The 19632-nt window shown below is 47.7% G+C and overlaps 1 protein-coding gene across 1 annotated transcript in view; it reads left to right on the forward strand.

Annotated features, from left to right (window-relative positions):
• STK31 (serine/threonine kinase 31) overlaps window positions 1-19632 on the forward strand; it is a 661901-nt gene that overhangs the window by 486381 nt on the left and 155888 nt on the right. Inside the window, exons 13-15 of the mRNA XM_077491295.1 lie at window positions 2613-2729; window positions 9890-10009; window positions 17358-17489. Of these exons, the coding sequence (XP_077347421.1) occupies window positions 2613-2729; window positions 9890-10009; window positions 17358-17489 (369 nt within the window). The remainder of the gene's footprint in view (window positions 1-2612; window positions 2730-9889; window positions 10010-17357; window positions 17490-19632) is intronic.

The raw sequence follows: 19632 nt of genomic DNA on the forward strand, positions 1-19632 counted from the left end.
TTATGTAGAGCAACAATTCTTTTTTTCAGATCTTCAGAGACTTTGCCATGAGGTGCCATGTTGAACTTCCAGTGATCAGTATGAAAGTGAGAGCGATGACACCAAATTTAACACACCTGCTCCTCATTCACACCTGAGACCTTGTAACAATAACGAGTCACATGACACGAGGGAGGGAGGAAAATGGCTAATTGGGTCCAATTTGGACATTTTCACTTAGGGGTGTACTCGTTTTTGTTGCCAGCAATTTAGAGTTTAATGGCTGTGTTGAGTTATTTTTAGGGGACAGCAAAATTACAAGCTGTACGCTGCAAAGTGTCATTTCTTTACTAGTTGTCACTAGATACAATAAATATATATATATATATAAATATTTTAATATATTTACAAAAATGTGAGGGTGATACTATATATACATTGTTATCTTTAACCACTTGGGATCCGCGCTATAGTCAGTTGACGGCTACAGCGCGGATCTCCTTTTCCGGGACTACGTCTATTGACGTAGTCCCGTGCACGAGCGGCCTGCGCGCCCCCTGTGATCGGCGAGTCTACGAGACTCGCCTGATCACCGATCCGTGCAAGGGGTCGATCCCGACCCCTTATCACGTGATCAGCTGTCAGCCAATGACAGCTGATCATGTGATATAACGGAGCCGGTAATCGGCTATTATTCCTCCTCGCGCTGTCAGCGCAAGGAGAAAAAAAAAGCCGATCACTGGCGGCTGTGATAGGGACATCAGTCCCAATCATGGCCAGCACTGCTAGTGCCCACCTGCAACCCTGTCAGTGCCCACCTGCCCCCTGCCAGTGCAACAATAAAAAAAGTAAGTGCCACCCAGCAGTGCCCATAGTGCCACCCAGCAGTGCCCACAATCTGCCTTAACAAAGGTGCTGCACCCGTGCCACATATCGGTGCCCATCAGTGTCATCTACCAGTGCCCAGCAGTGCCGCCCATCAGTGCCCAGCAGTGGCACCTATCAGTGCCCATCAGTCCCATCTATCAGTGGTACCTATCAGTGCCCATCCGTGCCATCTTATGTGCCCATCAGTGCCGCCTTATCTGTGCCCATTGGTGCTGCCTTATCTGTGCCACCTTAACTATGCCTATCAGTGCCCACCAATGCAGCCCATCAGTGCCCACCAGTGCAGCTTATCAGTGCCGCCTCATCAGCGCACTTCAATGAAGGAGAAAAATTACCCGTTTGCAAAATTTTATAACAAACTTTTAAACTTGATTTTTTTTTTTTTTTTGCATCTTTTTTTGTTTGTTTAGCAAAAAATAAAACTCTGAGCTGTAATTAAATACCACCAAAAGAAAGCTCTATTTGTGGGAAAAAAATGATAAAAATTTCATTTGGGTACAGTGTTGTATGACCGCGCAATTGTCATTCAAAGTGCATTAGCGCTGAAAGCTGAAAATTGCTCTGGGACTGAGGGGGGTTTAAGTGCCCAGTAAGCAAGTGGTTAAGGATTTACTGTTTTATTTTAAATCCTTAAGGACTTCAAATTACTGATGCGTTATGAGAAAAAAAATATATATATATATATATAAAATATGTAGCAAAAATGTACCGTATTTATCCGCGTATAACACGCAACATCCCCCCCCCCCCCCCCCCCAAATTCAGGGAGAAATTGTGTGTGCGTGTTATACTCCATTCCCTGCTGCCTCGGAGTGAAAGGAGGGGATGAGCGCCGTTGGATTACACACAGCCGCAAACTATTGTGTATCCGACGCTCAGCAGTCACACAGTCCCATCCCCCAGGCCCGGCATTGGACCACTGTTCTGTCCATCATATGAGCCGGGCGGGACTGTGAGTGACTGAGCGCCGGATACATAGGAGATTGCAGATCTGTGTAATCCAGCACTGGCGCAGCTGCAATCATCGGCAAAAGTCTGCAGATGTGTACTAAAGAGGCTGCAATAATGGGCACATTAGAGGCTGAAGATGGTTATAGATCAGGCTGCATTTATGGGCACTGGTGAGGTTGCAGGTGGGCACTGATAAGGGCACTGACCCTTATTTTAAAATGTAAGCTTTTTTTCTGAAACTTCCCTCTTAATGTTAAGATGCGTATTATTTTACTCCGATAAATATGGTAATTTTAATTTTGCACTAAATAGAACAAGCAGCAGAATAAAATTATTGATCAAACTTGAAGAACAATGTTTTTTTTTTTTTTTCAGAAGATTTTTATTTTATTTCCCCTTAAAATGCAAATAAATGTAAAAAAAAAGTTCTCAGAGGACTTTAGGGTCACAATAAAGCCCCATTTGTCCCCCCAAAAAACAATCTATGTATCCATTCTTTATCATAAGTAATTAAAAATGTATAGATTCGTGAAGACACATTGCAGAATTATGAAAATATTGTTTGGTCAATAGGGGTTAAACAGGTGTGAGAGCTGAAGTGGTTATAGGTGGCACTTAACCATTGTATATGTCATGGAATATGACTGACTGAAGAATGACAACTGTCAGTTCATAACACTAATAAACGTGTTTTCTTTCAGCCATTTTGAGTATATAAGCCATACCTATGTGTTACTGTTCTAATCTGATATCTATTATATATTTTGTTGTTTGGTCATCCCTTATTGCTTCAGCTGTTTGATTTGGCCTCAACTGAATCCCTGGTCTCTTCAGACAATGTGGAGGGTATTGACGGCATAATAGAAAAGGTGGACACTAACGTTTCAAAGGAGCTGGAAGTCTCACTCAAGGTTAGTACATACAGCGTGTGTGTGTGTGTGTGTGTGTGTGTGTGTGTGTGTGTGTGTGTACTACTTAAAGTGTTACTAAACCCAGAACCTGCATTCACTATATCTGTTCTCCCACAGTACATAGTACAGGCAGCCCTCTACTTATAAACATCCGACTTACAAACGACTCCTAGTTACAAACGAAGGGAGAAGACCGGAAGTGAGAGAAAATCTACCTATAGGAAGGGAAATTCATTCCTTTAAGAGTTAATATGGGGAAAAAGGTGTATCCGCTGATGCCTCATCAACAAACCACGTTTCCCTAACAGCTCAAAATTTTCAAAATGCAATTATCATTGGGACAGAAAGTGAGGTGAAATTGTTGGAACAGGGACACAGACAGCAAAACAAACATTACAGGGGTGATAACCCTTCCCTAGGCTATCCAAAAAGCTTAAAAATAGATTTTCTCTTATATTCACTGACTGACACAGCTCCTCTCTTAGCCATTGGGTTGTTGCGCCACCTTTAGGAGAAGACTAGGCATAACATGTTATGAAAAACACAGAACTTTAAGTTCCGCCCAAGGGGTGGTCCCTTAGTTAACATCCCCTCAGCCTGCCATGCAGCCTCAGTTTTATTTTGCACAGTGAAGAAGGACCTAGGAACCCTGCGGGCCTATCGGTCCGTGTTTTTTCTGCAGAAGCTTTGCTTTTTGCGCAAGACTACAGAGCCTGTGATCTATCAACAGTCGGCTGGGTGACAGGCTGGATACCCTTATCCTTGTAGTCTCCCCAACCTGGCCAATGAGCGTGTGCAGACCAGAGTTACACGCTTTGTCGGCCGTGACGCACCTCAGCTCCATAGGTGGTCGTGAGCTTTAATGCTTCGGGGCACACATACGACCGGGCTACTGATGTCTGCGTCAGTTTGCCGGGCCAGCAGCCACCCCATACTGATCGAAGAGTGGGTCTGTGATGGAATGTCTCCCAGCTCTGCAGGACTGGTAAGTACAGCTCTCCCTGCCTCACGTGTGTCATGTGCAGGGGCTCTCACCTGGGGGGGCTGCTCTGGCTGGCTGTGCCCTGGTGTTTTGTTTTTTTCTCTCCCTGGGGTGTCTGGTGAGGCTGTGTCTGTGATGCTTGCAGCACTGTTCACTGGCATTCTCCATCACTGTCCCTCATGGTATTCAGTGTTCAGTGGCCATCTTAGGCGAGGGCATGGAGCAGCATGCTCTCCTGTAGCTTGGCAGCCATTTTCCCTGTGTTTTTGTCCTTTATACAGGACGCTCGGCGGCCATCTTCTTGAAACCTGTTCAAGTTTTTTGGTCCGTCTCAAGGAGCAGCATCCTTTCCTGTAGCTTGGTGGCCATTTTCCCTTCGTTCATTATACTGGACACTCGGCAGCCATTTTATTGGAGCCTGAACACGTAGATCGGTTTCAGCTCTATAAGCAGCATCTCTGGATGACACTGTGACACTGGGAGCTGACAAAGGAACACAGGCACTACTAGCTGGACAGCGCAGAACCAGTCAGGGGCCCCTTAGCCAGCAGCAGTTAGTAGGGTGGGACCATCCCTGTCCTAAGTCCCCATCAGGTTGCAGACAGGGTAGGGTCAGCATCGCTTCAGAAACTGGTGTGTGTTCCCCCGAAATCCAGGCAATTGCAACCTGTTCGCCTGCAGAATGTGCAGTGCCTCTGGACGTTTTGTTGTTGGTCCTCAATTCGTTTGTTGCCAAGATGGAGGCGATGCGTGGCCGCTAAAAAGTGGCCCCTGACACCCCTGTCCTCTGGGGAGAGCTCTGACGCAAACTCGGGCCCTGCTGTCCTTTCAGATGACGCTGACCAGGACCGTTCGGATAGTGAGGATGAGTCTCCGTCCGGGTCCGTGCGCGACAAAGTGCTTGTTGGAGCACATATCACAGCTGTGCCTGATACCCTGAAGATTCAGGAGCCAGCAGATCCCTCTGCTGATGTAGTGGTCCCTTTTGGGTCTTGTAAGCCAGCCCGTTCACCTAAGGTGTTCCAGTATCTGACTTATCAAAATAAGTTCATTTACAAGGAATGGGGTCGACCGCAACGGACCTTTTCGCCCCCCAAATATATGGTGGTGCGCTGCCCCTTTATGGAATGCCTTCTCAAAAAACGGTCGGCTCCTCTGGACGTGGACCCCCCAGTATCCAGGTTAAACAAAGTAACCACGATCCCGGTAGAAGGGACTCCTGCATTTAAAGACCCCACTGACAGGAAGGCCAAAGCAGTGGCTCGTTCCTTGTTTACGGTTGTGGGGTCAACCATGTGACCAGTACTGGCATCCGAACTTGCGTCGCAGACACTAAGTGGGCAAAACTGTTGCACCGCGAATTGGGAGAACAGGACAGGCTTCTCCTGTCTGCGTGAAACTAGTAGACCAGCTAGTGCAAGGCCTTAACTAAGTTTGTGACGCGGCCCTGGATACTCTCCCTCTGTTATCCAGGGCTTCAGTGTCAGCTTTGGTGCTGAGGCGGTAGGCAAGGGTCCTCATTTTCTGCTCAAACTGATTTTTTTGTCCGCCCGGAGCTTCGACCAAGCGCCCCCAGCCCGACAGGACAACTGCTGAAGGACCAAAGCGTCCCTGGAACCGCAAGCCTGCGAGCAAAAGTGCTAGTCATGAAGGTTTGCCCCTACCCGCAACTCGGATGGGGGGTAGCCTTCGGGAGTTTGCATCCCGGTGGACCTCTCAGCTGTCCGACCAATGGGTCTGCGATTTGATTTCCTCTGGCTACAAGATAGAGTTCATCTCTTCGCCACAAAACAGATTCTTCCCCTCCAGCATACCCATAATCCCGGCTTGCAGGGAGGCCCTTTTGGGGGCGGTAAGGGACCTGCTGAGTTGTGGGGTGATTGTACCTGTTCCGGACGCGGACGTTTCCAGGAGTTCTACTCAAACCTGTTTGTAGTCCCCAAGAAGGAAGGGGTACGTCCAATCTTGGATCTAAAAGCCCTCAATTACTTTGTGAAAGAACAGAGGTTCAGAATGGAATCAGTTTGCTCAGTAGTCGCTGCACTCCAAGGGGACTCCCTGGTGTCCTTAGACATCCAGAATGCGTGCCTGCACATACCTATATACCTCTGGCATCATAAGTTTCTGCGATTCGCCGTTGGGGAAGCCCACTACCAGTTTGTGGCTCTCCCTTTTGGTTTGGCATTAGCCCCCGAGTCTTTACCAAGGTATTGGCTCCTGTTTTGGCGTTGCTATGAAAACACAGGATCGCAATCTTGGGATACCTAGACGATCTCCTGAGAGCATCCTCCACCTCAGAGTTAAAGGAGGGTGTGTCGATCACCATGCAGACCCTGCAGGAATTTGGGTGGCTGTTGAACCTAATGAAGTCTGTGATCGTACCGACTCAGCATCTGGAGTACCTAGGCTTACTGCTGGACTCTATGTAAGCAAGAGTGTTTCTCCCTTCAGACAAGCTGCAGACTCTCAGAGCCGCAGTGAAACTGCTGATGAACCGCAAGTGGTCGTTGCTACGCTTCTGCATGCCAGTCCTGGGACTCATGGTGGCCTCCTTCAAGGCAGTACCGTATGCCCAGTTCCACACCAGAGTCCTGCAGAAGGAGATTTTGACAAAATGGGACAAATCTCTGTTGTCCCTGGATGATCAGATTCAGGTGAGCCAGTTAGTCAGGGATTCCCTGCTCTGGTGGCTGAGGTCCTCGGCACTTCAGTCCAGGAAATCATTCATACCTCTGAAATGGACAGTGATCACAACGGACGCCACCCTATCAGGCTGGGGTGGAGTAATTGGAGTTCAGTTGACCCAGGGCCTCTGGTCAGGGAATCCAAGTTGCCGATCAATCTACTTGAACTGAGAGCGATCAGGCTATGCCTCTCCACATGGTCGATAAGACTGCAAGGGCATCCAATCAGGATCCAGTCAGATAACGCCACGGCTGTGGCATACGTCAATCACCAAGGAGGAGCAAGAAGCGTGGCCGCCGCACGGGAGGTCATTCACGTACTTCGGTGGGCAGAGGGACATGTACCGGCCCTGTGAGCCATTTACATCCCGGGAGTGGAGAACTGGCTGGCGGACTATCTGAGTCAGCAGATGCTGGACCCAGGAGAATGGGCATTGCATCCAGAGGTGTTCATGCTACTGGTGGGGGGCACACCAGACATGGATCTTCTGGCCTCCCATCTTAATCGGAAGGTGCTGAGATTCATGTCTAGGACAAGAGATCCGTGGGCATACGTGCTGGTGGCTCCGTGGGATCAGTACCAGCTGATTTATGCCTTTCCTCCACTGAAACTGTTACCACGTCTGCTTTGCAGAGTGGAGGCCGAGGGGATCCCAGTAATAATGATTGCCCCAGACTGGCCCCAGTGTCCCTGGTTCGCAGACCTAGTGACTGGCGACTGCCTTACGAGAATACCTTCTCTCTCAAGGTCCGATTCTCCATCCTGCTTTACCATCTCTGGTTTTAGCGGCATGGCTATTGAGAGCCGGGTGTTGAGGAACTGGGGTCTTTTGGACTCAGTGATCCCAACTATGCTGAGAGCACGGAAATATTCTTCTCGGAATATATCTCATCGTACCTGGAAGGCCTACATCTCCATGTGTGAGGAGAAAGGATGGCACCTGCACTCCTTTTCTATTTCCTGGGTCCTACTGTTTCTTCAGCAAGGAGTAGACCAGACATTGGCTTTGAGCACCATTAAGAGACAAATATCAGCTTTGGCTGTCTTTTTTTTTTTTTTTTTTTTTTTTCAGCGACCCCTGGCATCTCACTCTCTAGTGAGCACGTTTGTTCAAGGGTGCGGCATGTAGTTCCTCCGGTGCGTCCGCCGTTGCCCCCGTGGGATCTGAACCTGGTGTTATCGGCGCTGCAAAAACCGCCATTTGAAAATATCGGAGAGATCCCTCTGACTCTCTCCCAGAAAGTGATCTTTCTAGTGGCCATTACATCGGCAAGGAGGGTTTCGGAACTGGCAGCCTTGTCTTGCAAGTCGCCCTATCTGGTTATCCACAAGGATAAGGTGGTGTTGCATCCGCAAACCTTCTTTTCTGCCGAAGGTGGTCTCGGCGTTTCACATCAATGAAGACATTGTGTTACCATCCCTTTGTCCTAAGCCGACACATCCTATGGAGGTGGCCCTCCATTCCCTTGACATGGTTCGGGCTCTGAGGGTGTATTTGTCTGTCACGGCTCCCTTCCAGAAGTCGGACTCCCTGTTTGTTTCGGGGGCTGGTCCAAGGAAAGGTATGACGGTCTCGTTGGCCATCATTTCCAGGTGGATCAGACAGATTGTAGTACAGGCCTACGCCTAGAAGGGGCAGGTGCCCTCCCTTTCCGGTCACGGCCCACTCTACCAGGGCAATCGGAATGTCTTGGGCCTTCCGACATCAAGCGCCTGTCGCTTAAGTGTGTAAAGCGGTGACCTGGTCGTCTGTTCACACCTTTACTAAATTCTACAAGGTAGATGATCAGTGCATCGGCTGATGCCTGTTTTGCAAGCGGCTGTATAGTTGCAATTGCATATACAATTTTTCCTTTTTTTCATTTTTTTTTGGTAAAAATGCAGTACCGTTAAGTTAATGCATTGTTGCATTTGTTACCGCAGTTTTGGTGCGGTTTGAGGGTAGTGCCTCTGTTGATGGAGCACCCTGTTTTTGTGGTGTTTTTTTTTCACACACTGTAGTTTTTGTTGGTAAAGTTTATACTAGTTCCCACTTGGCATGGTGGATGAAGTTTTATGCTGTTTTTCCACCCCTCTTTTGGCACTGCTTTGGGACGTCCCAATAGCTAAGAGAGGAGCTGTGTCAGTCAATGAATATAAGAGAAAATTGTATTTTTTGTACTCCCGTAAAATCCTTTTCTCTGTAATTCACCGACTGACACAGCTCCCGTCCCTACTATTTTTCTTTACGTTATACTGCTTGTTGACGTACTGAGGCTGCATGGCAGGCTGAGGGGTTGTTACCTAAGCTTCCGCCCCTTGGGCAGAACTTAGTTCTGTGTTTTTCATAACATGTTATGCCTTGTCTTCTCCTAAAGGTGGCGAAACAACCCAATGGCTAAGAGAGGAGCTGGGTGAGTTGGTGAATTACAGAGAAAAGGATTTTACGGTGAGTACAAAAAATCCTATTTTTTGGCTGGAGCTACACTTAAAAAAATTGACCTGTACCAACTTACAAACGGATTCAACTTTGACGATTTAAAATTTGTTTTAGGTGGAGGGAGTCCACCTAAAACAAAATTATTAAAAGCCAGCAGCTACAAATACTACAGCTGCTGACGTTTAATAAATGGACACTTACTTTTCCTGGAGTCCAGCGATTTCTGCAGCCTAAGCCGAGCAATTGCTCGGCTGCTGCCGGTGCCAATCTCGGTGAGGGAATCAGGATGTGAAGTATTTCAGTTTCAGTTCCCTAGTATGCATGCGCGAGTCTCGCAGCGCAATGAGTGGTCCGCGCTGTCTCTGGGACCCGTGTGTGTCCCAGCAGACAGCGCAGAGGGACAGGAAGAGGCATAGACTCCCGTGGGAGTCTATGCCCGGAAGTGGGTGCAAATACCTGTCCCCCTCCCCACTGAAAGGTGTCAAATGTGACACCGGAAGGAGGGGAGGGTTCTAAAAACGGGACATTCAATTTCAGTATGAGCCTCCACTTTAAGAACTAACCTACAGTCCCTATCTTGTTTGTATCCTGGTGACTGCCTGTACACAGAACATGGAAATACAATAGTTTCAGTAAATATAAACGGCTAAATACTTTTCTCATCGGCAATATAAAGAAATCTTGTGACCTGCATCAGTCTGCTAAAGCTTGTAGGATGAGTTTTCATTCTAGAGTGCGCTGATTGGCCCTATGCTGATCACATGCACCCTTCGAAGAACAAATAAACTCTAGCAATACACTGCAAACTAAGCATGTGCAGCCTGACTCCAAATGCTCTGTTGTATCATGAGATGAGTTGGAGTCTGTTAAAGAGGACGAGGATCACAGAGATTGGATCAAACGGCCTGCATATAAAAACTGCTTTTATTGTTGTGGGTTTAGTAACACTTTATTACTTATTTTTAATTCTATATATTAATAGTAACATTTTGTAGAGCGGTTTGTGAAACATAGATATTTTTTCTATCAAAAATGTTAAAAAATATATATATATATTTTTTTAATTTAATGCAGGAACCCAATCAGAAAGAACAGGAAATAATAAAAAACACATACAACAGAGTTGTAAAGCTGATTAATGAAGAAATGTGTCTTATTGAAGCTGTCAATTCAAAATATTTATCTAGTGTTGACGTAAGTATGATCATTAAAGTTTGCTCATATGATTTAACTACTTCCCAACAGTGCAATAGCTAAAAGATGGCTACAGTGCTGTTGTCCAGTTCTCGGAGGGCATCAATGGACATCCTCCCAGAACTCCCTGCCTCCAACTGGCGCGCTCTGTGTCCTCCATACACTTCTGCTCACAGAATGCTGTAAAGGGCCAATCATTCCTTTTACCATGTGATCAGCTGTGTCTAATCGCATGTAAACAAACTTGCTGGTTATCAACATTCCTTTCCTCACGCTGTGTCAGCACATTATTTGCACCAATAATCAGGACACTGATCATCAGTGCCCTGATTGTTAGTGACTCCTTATCAGCGAAGGAGAAAAATGTACTTGTTTGCCCAGAAACTAAGAAAAATGTTAGCAAAAAAATACCCAGTGGTGATTAAAAACCACCAAATGAAAGCTCTAGCTATATAAAAAATGTAATTATAAAAATGTAAGCTGTGTACAGTGTTGCATGACCACACAATTGTCATTCAATGTGCTGAAAGCTGAAAATTGGCATGGGCAGGAAGGAGTCGAAAGTATCTAGTATTGAAGTGGTTAAACTGGTGTGGATATGGGTCAGCTAGAGCACAAGAAAGCAAGACACTGGGTTGATATGGGCCAAAGCGTGACCTTTTGTCCAGTTTTGCACCTTTCATCAATTAGCCCAGTGTGTTGCTCACTGTCAACTAGTGTGGGTTGTATATCTTGCTGTTTATGAAAATCTCAGTAATGTCAGCACATAGAGAGGTTGTCCCATAATGCAGTTTTTGAGTGCCATTTTATTCTCATAATCTTTATTGTTTTGGACTTGAGTAGGGGAAAAAAAAACTTTAGAAAGCTATTGTCAAAATAGATTTTTAGGATGGAAATCTATTCGTGGAATGCGTAACAGTCTTGTGGTGAGATTGATTTCTGAATGCTGTTTGGCTCCAGCACTGTTCTTCACTTCAGGGTGCAGTTAATTTCTGGGGCCCTTCCTCCCGTCCTGGTTGTGGCAGCATCCTTGGTGCCTTCTGTAAGTTACTCTAGATCAGGGATATGCAATTAATGGACCTCCTAGCTGTTGCAAAACTACAAGTCCCATCATGCCTCTGGGTGTCAAGCTTGTGGCTGTCAGTCTTGCTATGCCTCATGGGAGTTCTGCAACAGCTGGAGGTCCGCTAATTGCATATCCCTGCTCTAGATGATCCCTTGGGTTTCAGGTTGGCTGGATACCTTTCTCTGAGAAACTGCGAGGATTGCGGAACCCTACCTTCTTGAAATGATATAGTTGCCTAGTCCTTTCCCTCAGGGCAATCTGCATTGCTTCCTCTCAGGTCTCATCACTGGCAGGGATGCTGTCCCCTTCGTAAGTCTCCACAGTCCCAGCTAGGTATGGCTCCCTACTTAAATTAAACTGGGAATTCACTATTATTATATATGCATTATAGGCTGTAATGCAGGGAGGACATGAGCGTATCTCAATTTCTTCCTTGTAGCAGCTATATCTGCTACCTCAGTAGCCACTGAATCACTGTCTATGGTGATGCTATAGGACATGGAGTATCACTTGGCTCCAAGGCTTTGGGAGAGCCTTTTTAGTTATATTGCAAAGTGTTCCTACCTGGGATTCTTAGGGCCCTGAGCCTAACCCCCTATGGGCATGCTAATCCTAGTGTACAATGTGGAGCCTAGGGAACTCCTTTTAAGCCCTTACCTAAAAAACTAAAAAAAAAAACTAAAAGTTTGCTTCTATGGCTGGGCAATCATTTTCTCAAAGGGCCAGCCACATGATAAACTGGCACTGTTTTGGAGGGCTGAACTAAATTCTACTTAATATTAATTTAGGACCTAGAAAGGGTATGCAAGTAGGTAAACATGGAAAACAAACACCTGGTGCTAAGAACAGTAGGCAAAACTGCTCATGAAGTTGGTCTCTCAGATTTGGAGTGTGACCAAAACAGGCAACTGAGCTGAAGTTTGGCCGCCCCAAGCCAGCCAACCAAACTGTAAAATAACTGCCAGATTGGGCTCTTCACATACCGTGGGCACTGCATTTTCTCTTTCGTCCATTGACAGACACAGCTCCATTAAATCTTGTCCATAGGGTTATCACGCCACCTTCAGGAGAGGACTAGGCAGAACATGTAATACATGTGAAAACAACAGAACTGTACAGTTCCGCCCAGGGGTGGTCCCTCTGGCTATAACCCCTCAGCCTGTTTCCTGCAGCTCAGTTTTTTTCTGCCTAGTGAAAGAGAAGGACCTAGGCTCCCTGCCGGGACCATCTGTCCCTGGGATTTTTTTCTGGATTTTTGCCTTTTGCACAAGATATTGATCCTGTGATCTTCTAACAGCCGGCTGGGTGACCGACTGGATAATATAGATCCTTGCAGTCTCCCCAGTCTGGCCACCCAGCACGCTGGGTCGGCCACGACATGTCTCTCGGGCTCCAGAGGCGGCTGGTGAGCGCAACGCTCCAGGGCACACATATGACTGGACTACAGATGTCTTTGTCACAGTGTGCCGTGGCCAGCAGCCACCCCGTACTTCTGGGTGATGGGATGTCCCCAGCTCATCCGGATGGTAAGTACAGCTCTTCCTGCCTCGTGGGCAGAGCAGCTGCACATTCCCTGGGAGGTTGATTAGGGTGATTCCTCTCTTTTCTTCCTGTTCCAATTTTACCTCCCGCCAACCCCCTGTGGGGGATGTTGCATGACTGGGCTGCTGGGTGGTGTGTGTACCTGAGCAAGGGGTCCTTCCAGGCTGCTCTGATCCTTGCCTTGGGGCTGCGCTGGCTGTCTGTGTCCCTGAGCTGTCTGTGATCTCTCTGTTCCTGTCTGTGAGCTCTTTATGTGCTGCCGCTATAGCGCTGTCTGCCGCCATTATCTGTGTTCATTCACTGTGTACAATTACTTGTCTGCCATTTTCTGTGAGTCTCGCTGAGAAGCATGGTCAGCGGCCATTTTCCCTGTGAATTTTCTCTACACAGGGCACCCGGTGGCCATTTTTTGTAGCCTCGGCACATTTTTTCTCCTCTGCACTGTTTCCTGTACCTCAGAACAGTGTGTTTTTTTTTTTTTTGCTCTGGACACCTGGGAGCTGACACTGGACACAGGCACCTGTAACAGCATGGCGCAGCGCTCGGTCAGGATGGTGAGTCCTGCGTGGGGGGACCCCTTAGTCTGCAGCAGCTAGGAGGGTGGGATTGAGCACCTTGTCCTAAGTCCCCAAGGTTGGCAGACACGGTGAGTCAGCATGGCTTCAAAAACAGGTGTTTCTTCCCCAGAACTCCCTGCAATTGCAACTGGCTCATCTGCAAACAGTGCAGTGCCTTTCGACGCTTTGTCGGCAGGTTTTCCGGGGAGAGTTCTGACTTGGGCCCTGAGTGACTGGCGGCCCCTGCTCTGTCAGAGGACGCTGACCAGGAATGATCAGACAGTAAGGATGATTCTGTGTCTGGGTACGCGCAAGACAAAGCGCTAGTTGGATCACTTATCACAGCTGAATGAATGAATGAAATACTTGTATAGCGCACAATGCGAACTGAATCGCCTCTAGGCGCTGTGGCGAGCTTTGATCATCTGTTAAAAGAGGAAGGTCTTGAGTTTTTTCCTAAAAGCCAGGTGATTTTCTTCCAGGCGGATGTTGATTGGTAGAGCATTCCATAGCTGAGGCCCTTGGACAGCGAATCTCCGATCCCCCTTGGATTTATACCGGGCTTTGGGCACGCTGTGCGTGATGCCCTGAAAATTCAGGATACAGCAGAATCCTCTGCTGAAGTAGCGGCCCCTTTTGGGTCCTGTAAGCCAGCCCGTACACCTAAGATGTTTCCGTATCTGACTTATTTCAATAAGTTCATATACAAGGAATGGGGTAGCCCGCAACGGACCTACTCGGTCCCTAAAAGAATGGCAGTGCGTTACCCCTTTGAGGAGAGCCTTCTTAAGAAATGGTCGGCTCCTCCACGATCCCGGTAGAAGGGACTCCTGCATTTAAGGATCCTACTGACGGGAAGGCCGAGGCAGTGGTCCGCTCCCTGTTTACGGTAGTGGGGTCAGCGATATGACCAGTACTGGCCACAGCATTAGTGTTGCAGACACTTACTGAGTGGGAAAAACGATTGCACTGTGAATTGGAGAAGCAGCAGGCTTCTCCTGTCTGTGTGGAACTAGCAGTTAGTGCACAGCCTTGCACAAACGTTTGTGAAGCGGCCCTGGATATGCTTCCCTTGCTCTCCAGGGTACCAGTGTCGACAGTGGTGCTCCGGCGCCTGATTTGGCTAAAATGCTGGTCTGCGGACCAGGCATCTAAAAAAAAATAAAATAAAAAAAAGCCGTGGGGTAATAGTGCCTGTTTCAGAGACAGAAAGGTTTCAGCGGTTCTATTCCAATCTGTTTGTAGTCCCCAAAAAAGGAAGGGGTACGTCCAATCTTGGACCTGCAAGCCCTCAATTGTTTTATGAAAGTACAGAGGTTCAGAATGGAATCAGTTCGCTCCGTAGTCGCACTCCATCAGGGGTACTCCCTGGCGTCTTTGGACATCCAAGACACGTACTTGCATATACCCATATGCCTCAGGCATCAGAAGTTTCTGCTATTTGCAGTAGGGGAAGCCCACTACCAGTTTGTGGCTCTCCCCTTTGGCTTGGCTTCAGCACCCTGAGTCTTTACCAAGGTATTGGCTCCAACTTAGGCATTGTTGCGACAAAGCGGGATCGCAATCGTGGGTTACTTAAATGATCTCCTTCTGAGAGCGGCTTCCGCCTCAGAATTAAGGGAGGATGTGGCGATCACCATGCCTACCCTGCAGGAATTTGGGTGGGTGTTGAACCTCAAAAAGTCGCTTAATGTGCCAACGCCTGGGCTACCTAGGCTTACTGCTGGACTCTGTGGAAGCGAGTGTTTCTCCTTTCAAACAAACTGCAGACTCTCAGAGCCGCGGTGAAGCTGTTGATGAACTACAGGTGGTCGTTGCTACGCTTCTGCATGCAAGTCTTGGGCCTCATGGTGGCCTCCTTCGAGGCGGTACCGTACGCCAAATTTCATACCAGAGTCTTTCAGAAGGAGACATTGGCAAAATGGGACAAATCTCCGTTATCACTGGATCGACAGATTGAGGTGAGCCAGTTAGTCAGGGATTCTCTTCTCTGGTGGCTGAGATTTCCGGCCCTTTGGTCCGGGAAGTCGTTCCTACCTCTTCATTGGACAGTGATCACAATGGACGCCAGCCTGACTGGCTGGGGTGGAGTACTGGGAGTACAGTCGCCTCTGGTTGAGAGAGGAATCCCGGTTGCCGATCAATGTGCTCGAACTTTGAGCGATCAGGATTTGCCTCTCCACATGGTCGAAGAGAATATTAGGACGTCCGATCAGGATCCAGTCAGACAACGCCATGGTGGTGGCATATGTCAACCATCGAGGAACAAGAAGCTCGGCTGCAGTGCGGTTGGTCACTCACATCCTTCGGTGGGCACAGCGGCACGTACCGCCCTGTCAGCCATATACATCTCAGGAGTAGAAAACTAGCAGGCGGACTATCTAAGTCGCCAGATGCTGGACCCAGGAGAGTGGTCATTGCATCCGGAGGTGTATTAGGTCTTGATATGCAGACCTAATACGCCTGGTGGCAGACGCTCCTTGGCAGTTACCGATGCAAGAAGACCTTCCGTCATAAGGCCAGATTCTCCGTCCTGCTTTACCATCGCTGGTTTTAACGGCAAGGCTGTTGAAAGCCAGGTGCTAAGGAACCGAAGTCTGTCTTTCTCTGTGATTTCCACTACGTTAAGGGCACTAAAAATTTTCTTGTCGAAAGATATATCATCGTACATGGAAGGCTTATATATCCATGTGTGAGGAGATGGGGTGGCACCCGCGCACCTATTCCGTTTCCAGGATCCTGCTGTTCCTACAGTGAGGAGTGGACCAGAAACTGGCCTTAAGCACCATCATGGGACAAATACCAGCCTTGGCTGGCTTTTTCCAACGACCCCTGGCATCTAACTCTCTAGTGAGCACCTTTGTACAAGGGGTCCGGCATGTAGTCCCCCCCCCCCCCCCCCCGCGCATCCACCCGTAACTCTGTGGGATCTGAACCTGGTGTTGGGACCTCAGAAACCGCCATTTGAGACCATCAGGCAAATCCTTTTAACACTGTGGTCTTCCTAGTGGCCATTACATCTGCCAGCAGGGTTTCTGAGTTGGCGGCCTTGTCTTGCAAGTCGCCCTATCTCGTTATACACAAAGATAAGGTGGTGTTGCGTCCGTAACCTTCCTTTCTACCGAAGGTGGTTTCGGCTTTTCACCGCAATGAAGACATTGTGTTACCATCTCTGTGTCCTAAACCGACACATCCGAAGGAGGTGACCCTCCATTCCCTGGTCGTGGTCCAGGCTCTAAGGTTATATATGTCTGCCACGGCTCCCTTCCAGAAGTCAGATTCTCTCATTGTTTTGATAGCTGGTCCGAAAAAAGGACTGGCGGTCTCATCGTCCACCATTTCCAGGTGGATCAGACAGATCGTGGTCCAGGCTTACGCTTTGAAGGGGCAGGTGCTCCCCTTTCCTGTCGCGGCCCATTCCACCAGGGCAATTGGAACCTCTTGGTCTTTCCAATATCAAGCGTCAGTCTCCTAGGTGTGTAAGGCAGCGACTTGGTCGTCTGTTCACACTTTTACAAAGTTGATGTAAGCACATCTTCTGATGCCTGCTTCGGCTGCAAAGTTTTGCAGGCGGCCGTGTAATGTTGCAATTTTACACTCTTTATTCTGTTAAGAGAAAGTTACCTTTTTGAATGTCAATGCACTCTGCTGCATATGTTGACCGCAAGTTCTGATGCGGTTGGTTCAGATGGTGACTCCCCCGTTAGGGAGCACCTCTGGTTGTGGGTGAAGTTGTGTTGCTGTTCCCACCCCTCATTATGACACTGCTTGGGGACGTCCCTACAGTCAAGATTACTGGAGCTGTGTCCGTCAATGAACAAAAGAGAAAATAGGATTTTTGTACTCACTGTAAAATCCTTTTCTCGGAAGTTCATTGATGGCCACAGCACCCTTCCCTCCTATTGGCTTACGTTATACTGCTTGTTGGCATACTGAGCTGCAGGAAGCAGGCTGAGGGGTTATTACCAGAGGGACTACCCCCTGGGCGGAACTGTAAAGTTCTCTTTTTTTTTACATGCTCTGCCTAGTCCTCTCCTGAAGGTGGCTTAATAACCCTTCGGTCAAGATTACTGGAGCTGTGTACATCAATGAACTTCAGAGACAAGGATTTTAAGGTGAGTAAAAAAATCCTATTTTTCTGATGGTCATTAGGAATTTTAAAATGTGTGCATTTATTTTACAGTTTAAAAATAATATTGTACAGTGGATCAATACAAATCCAAATGTGGATGATTTAATGGCAGTCAAGAAGACAATTAAAGAACTCAAGGGTCAGCTGAGGTGGAAACTGCTAGAATGCAGCAACATGGAAGAGGTAGGAAAACCTTTTTTATTTTATTTTATATATATATATATATATATATATATATATATATATATATATATATATATATATATAGTAAATTAGAATAGTTTGACTTGTTTTTTAACTGCCCTCTCCCCACTCCTGCTAAGAAAGGGAGGCCCAGGGTAACAAAAACTGTGCACTACTATGTGTCATACATGGATTACTTGTGCATTTTCAGAAATTAGTTTTCTCTTACGTTCACGGACTGACACAGCTTCTTTCTTAGACCATTGGGTTGTTGGGTCACCTTCAGGAGAGGACTAGGCATAACATGTTAACGTGATATTAAAACTAGAACTTTCTATTTCCACCCAAGGGGTGGTCCCTTAGGTAACAACCCCTCAGCCTGCTACTGCAGCCTCAGGTTTTTTTCTGCCTAGCGAAGGAGGAAGGACCTAGGAACCCTGCGGGCTCATCGGTCTGTGGATTTTTCTGCAGAAGTTTGCTTTTTGCGTATCTGGGAGCTGACACAGGCACACCTAGCTGGACAGCGCAGAACTCGGACAGGGTGGTAATGCTTGCGGGAAGAGCCCCTCACCCGGCAGCAGTTAGGAGGGTGGAACCATCACTGTCCTAAGTCCCCAACAGGTGGCAGACAGGGTAGGGTCAGCATGGCTTCAGAAACTGGTGTTTCTTCCCCTGATATCCAGGTAATTGCAACTGGTTCACCTGCAGACAGTGCAGTGCCTCTGGACGCTTTGTCGGCAGTCCTTAATTCGTTTGTTTCCAAGATGGAGGCAGTGCGTGGGCGCAAAGGTGGTAAAAAATACGGCCCCCGTCCTCCGGGGAGAGCTCTGATGCAGACTCAGGCCCTGCTGATCGCCACACGGGAGGTCACTCACATCGTTCAGTGGGCAGAGCGACATGTACCAGCCCTTTCGGCCATTTACATCCTGGGAGTGGAGAACTGGCAGACAAACTACCTAAGTTGCCAGATGCTGGACCCAGGAGAATGGGCGTTGCATCCAGAGGTGTTCAGGCTACTGTGCCTGCGATGGGACACACCAGACGTGTATCTTCTTGCTTCCCGTCTCATTTGTAAGGTGCCGAGATCCGTGTCCAGGGCAAGACATCCTTGGGCTGATGCGTCAGATGCGCTGGTGGCTCCGTGGGATAAGTACCAGCTGATCTGTGCCTTTCCTCCGCTGAAACTGTTACCATGTCTGCTCCGCAGAGTGGAGGCCGAAAGGTTTCCAGTAATTCTGATTGGCCCCAGCATCCTTGATACGCAGACCTAGTGCGCCTGGTGGCGGACGCCCCATGGCGACTGCCGTTACGAGAGGACCTGCTGTCTCAAGGTCAGATTTTCCATCCTATTTTACAAAAAAGGCTGCGCTATAATGATCCGATTCAATATCTATCATCTCAGAGATCTAATATCGCCACTGTCATATCCCTCCTTCTGGACCCTAGCTGCATGGGGGATGTATCCCTTTAGGCACTCTGTTCCAATTGCTGGTGTATTCCTATGGCCACACCGCTCATTGCCAATCACATAAAGAAGGGGAATCGCCATAGTATAATCTTGCCAGGATATTTTAATAAAATTAAAGAATCACACTTACATAAATCATAAAAGAACTTGCATCCAATAAAAAGAATTCTGCCGGCCGGCTGCATGTAACGCTGCCCATCGCTTCCGGGTTCAGCATAGATCGCGGTGACGTCAGCACACCGCTCCTCCCTACACCGTGTCATTAGAGATGACGTCTTCCAGGGGCACGGGCGGCGTGCTGACTCACTGCCTTATATGTCGTAACACTCAATTAGGAACACCCCACTCTGAGCTTCTAAAAACCCAAGTGGCCATATTTAGTAAGGGCAAGCGCCCACACTATGTGGGTGAATATTCTATCACCGCCGCCCTGCGCCATCTACTATTGTGTAGGAGCTCTCTTCCGGAATCCTCCCTTCATAAGTAACTAAAGAGGCCATCTTAAGAGCGGGCAAATGTTCTCTCACTATAAGCCAGCTACCACCCATACGTAATAGCACAGCGAATACTGTATTCCATATATATTAATTATTAAAAAATACAGAAAAAACAACAAAAAAAAAATATATATATAAAAAATGATGGAATGTTAATGGCTGATATATAATTTAACAT

The sequence above is a fragment of the Lithobates pipiens genome, unplaced genomic scaffold (genome assembly GCF_037356315.1).
Source record: "Lithobates pipiens isolate NorthernLeopardFrog02 unplaced genomic scaffold, aLitPip1_a1.2 Scaffold_19, whole genome shotgun sequence".
Taxonomy (NCBI): domain Eukaryota; kingdom Metazoa; phylum Chordata; class Amphibia; order Anura; family Ranidae; genus Lithobates; species Lithobates pipiens.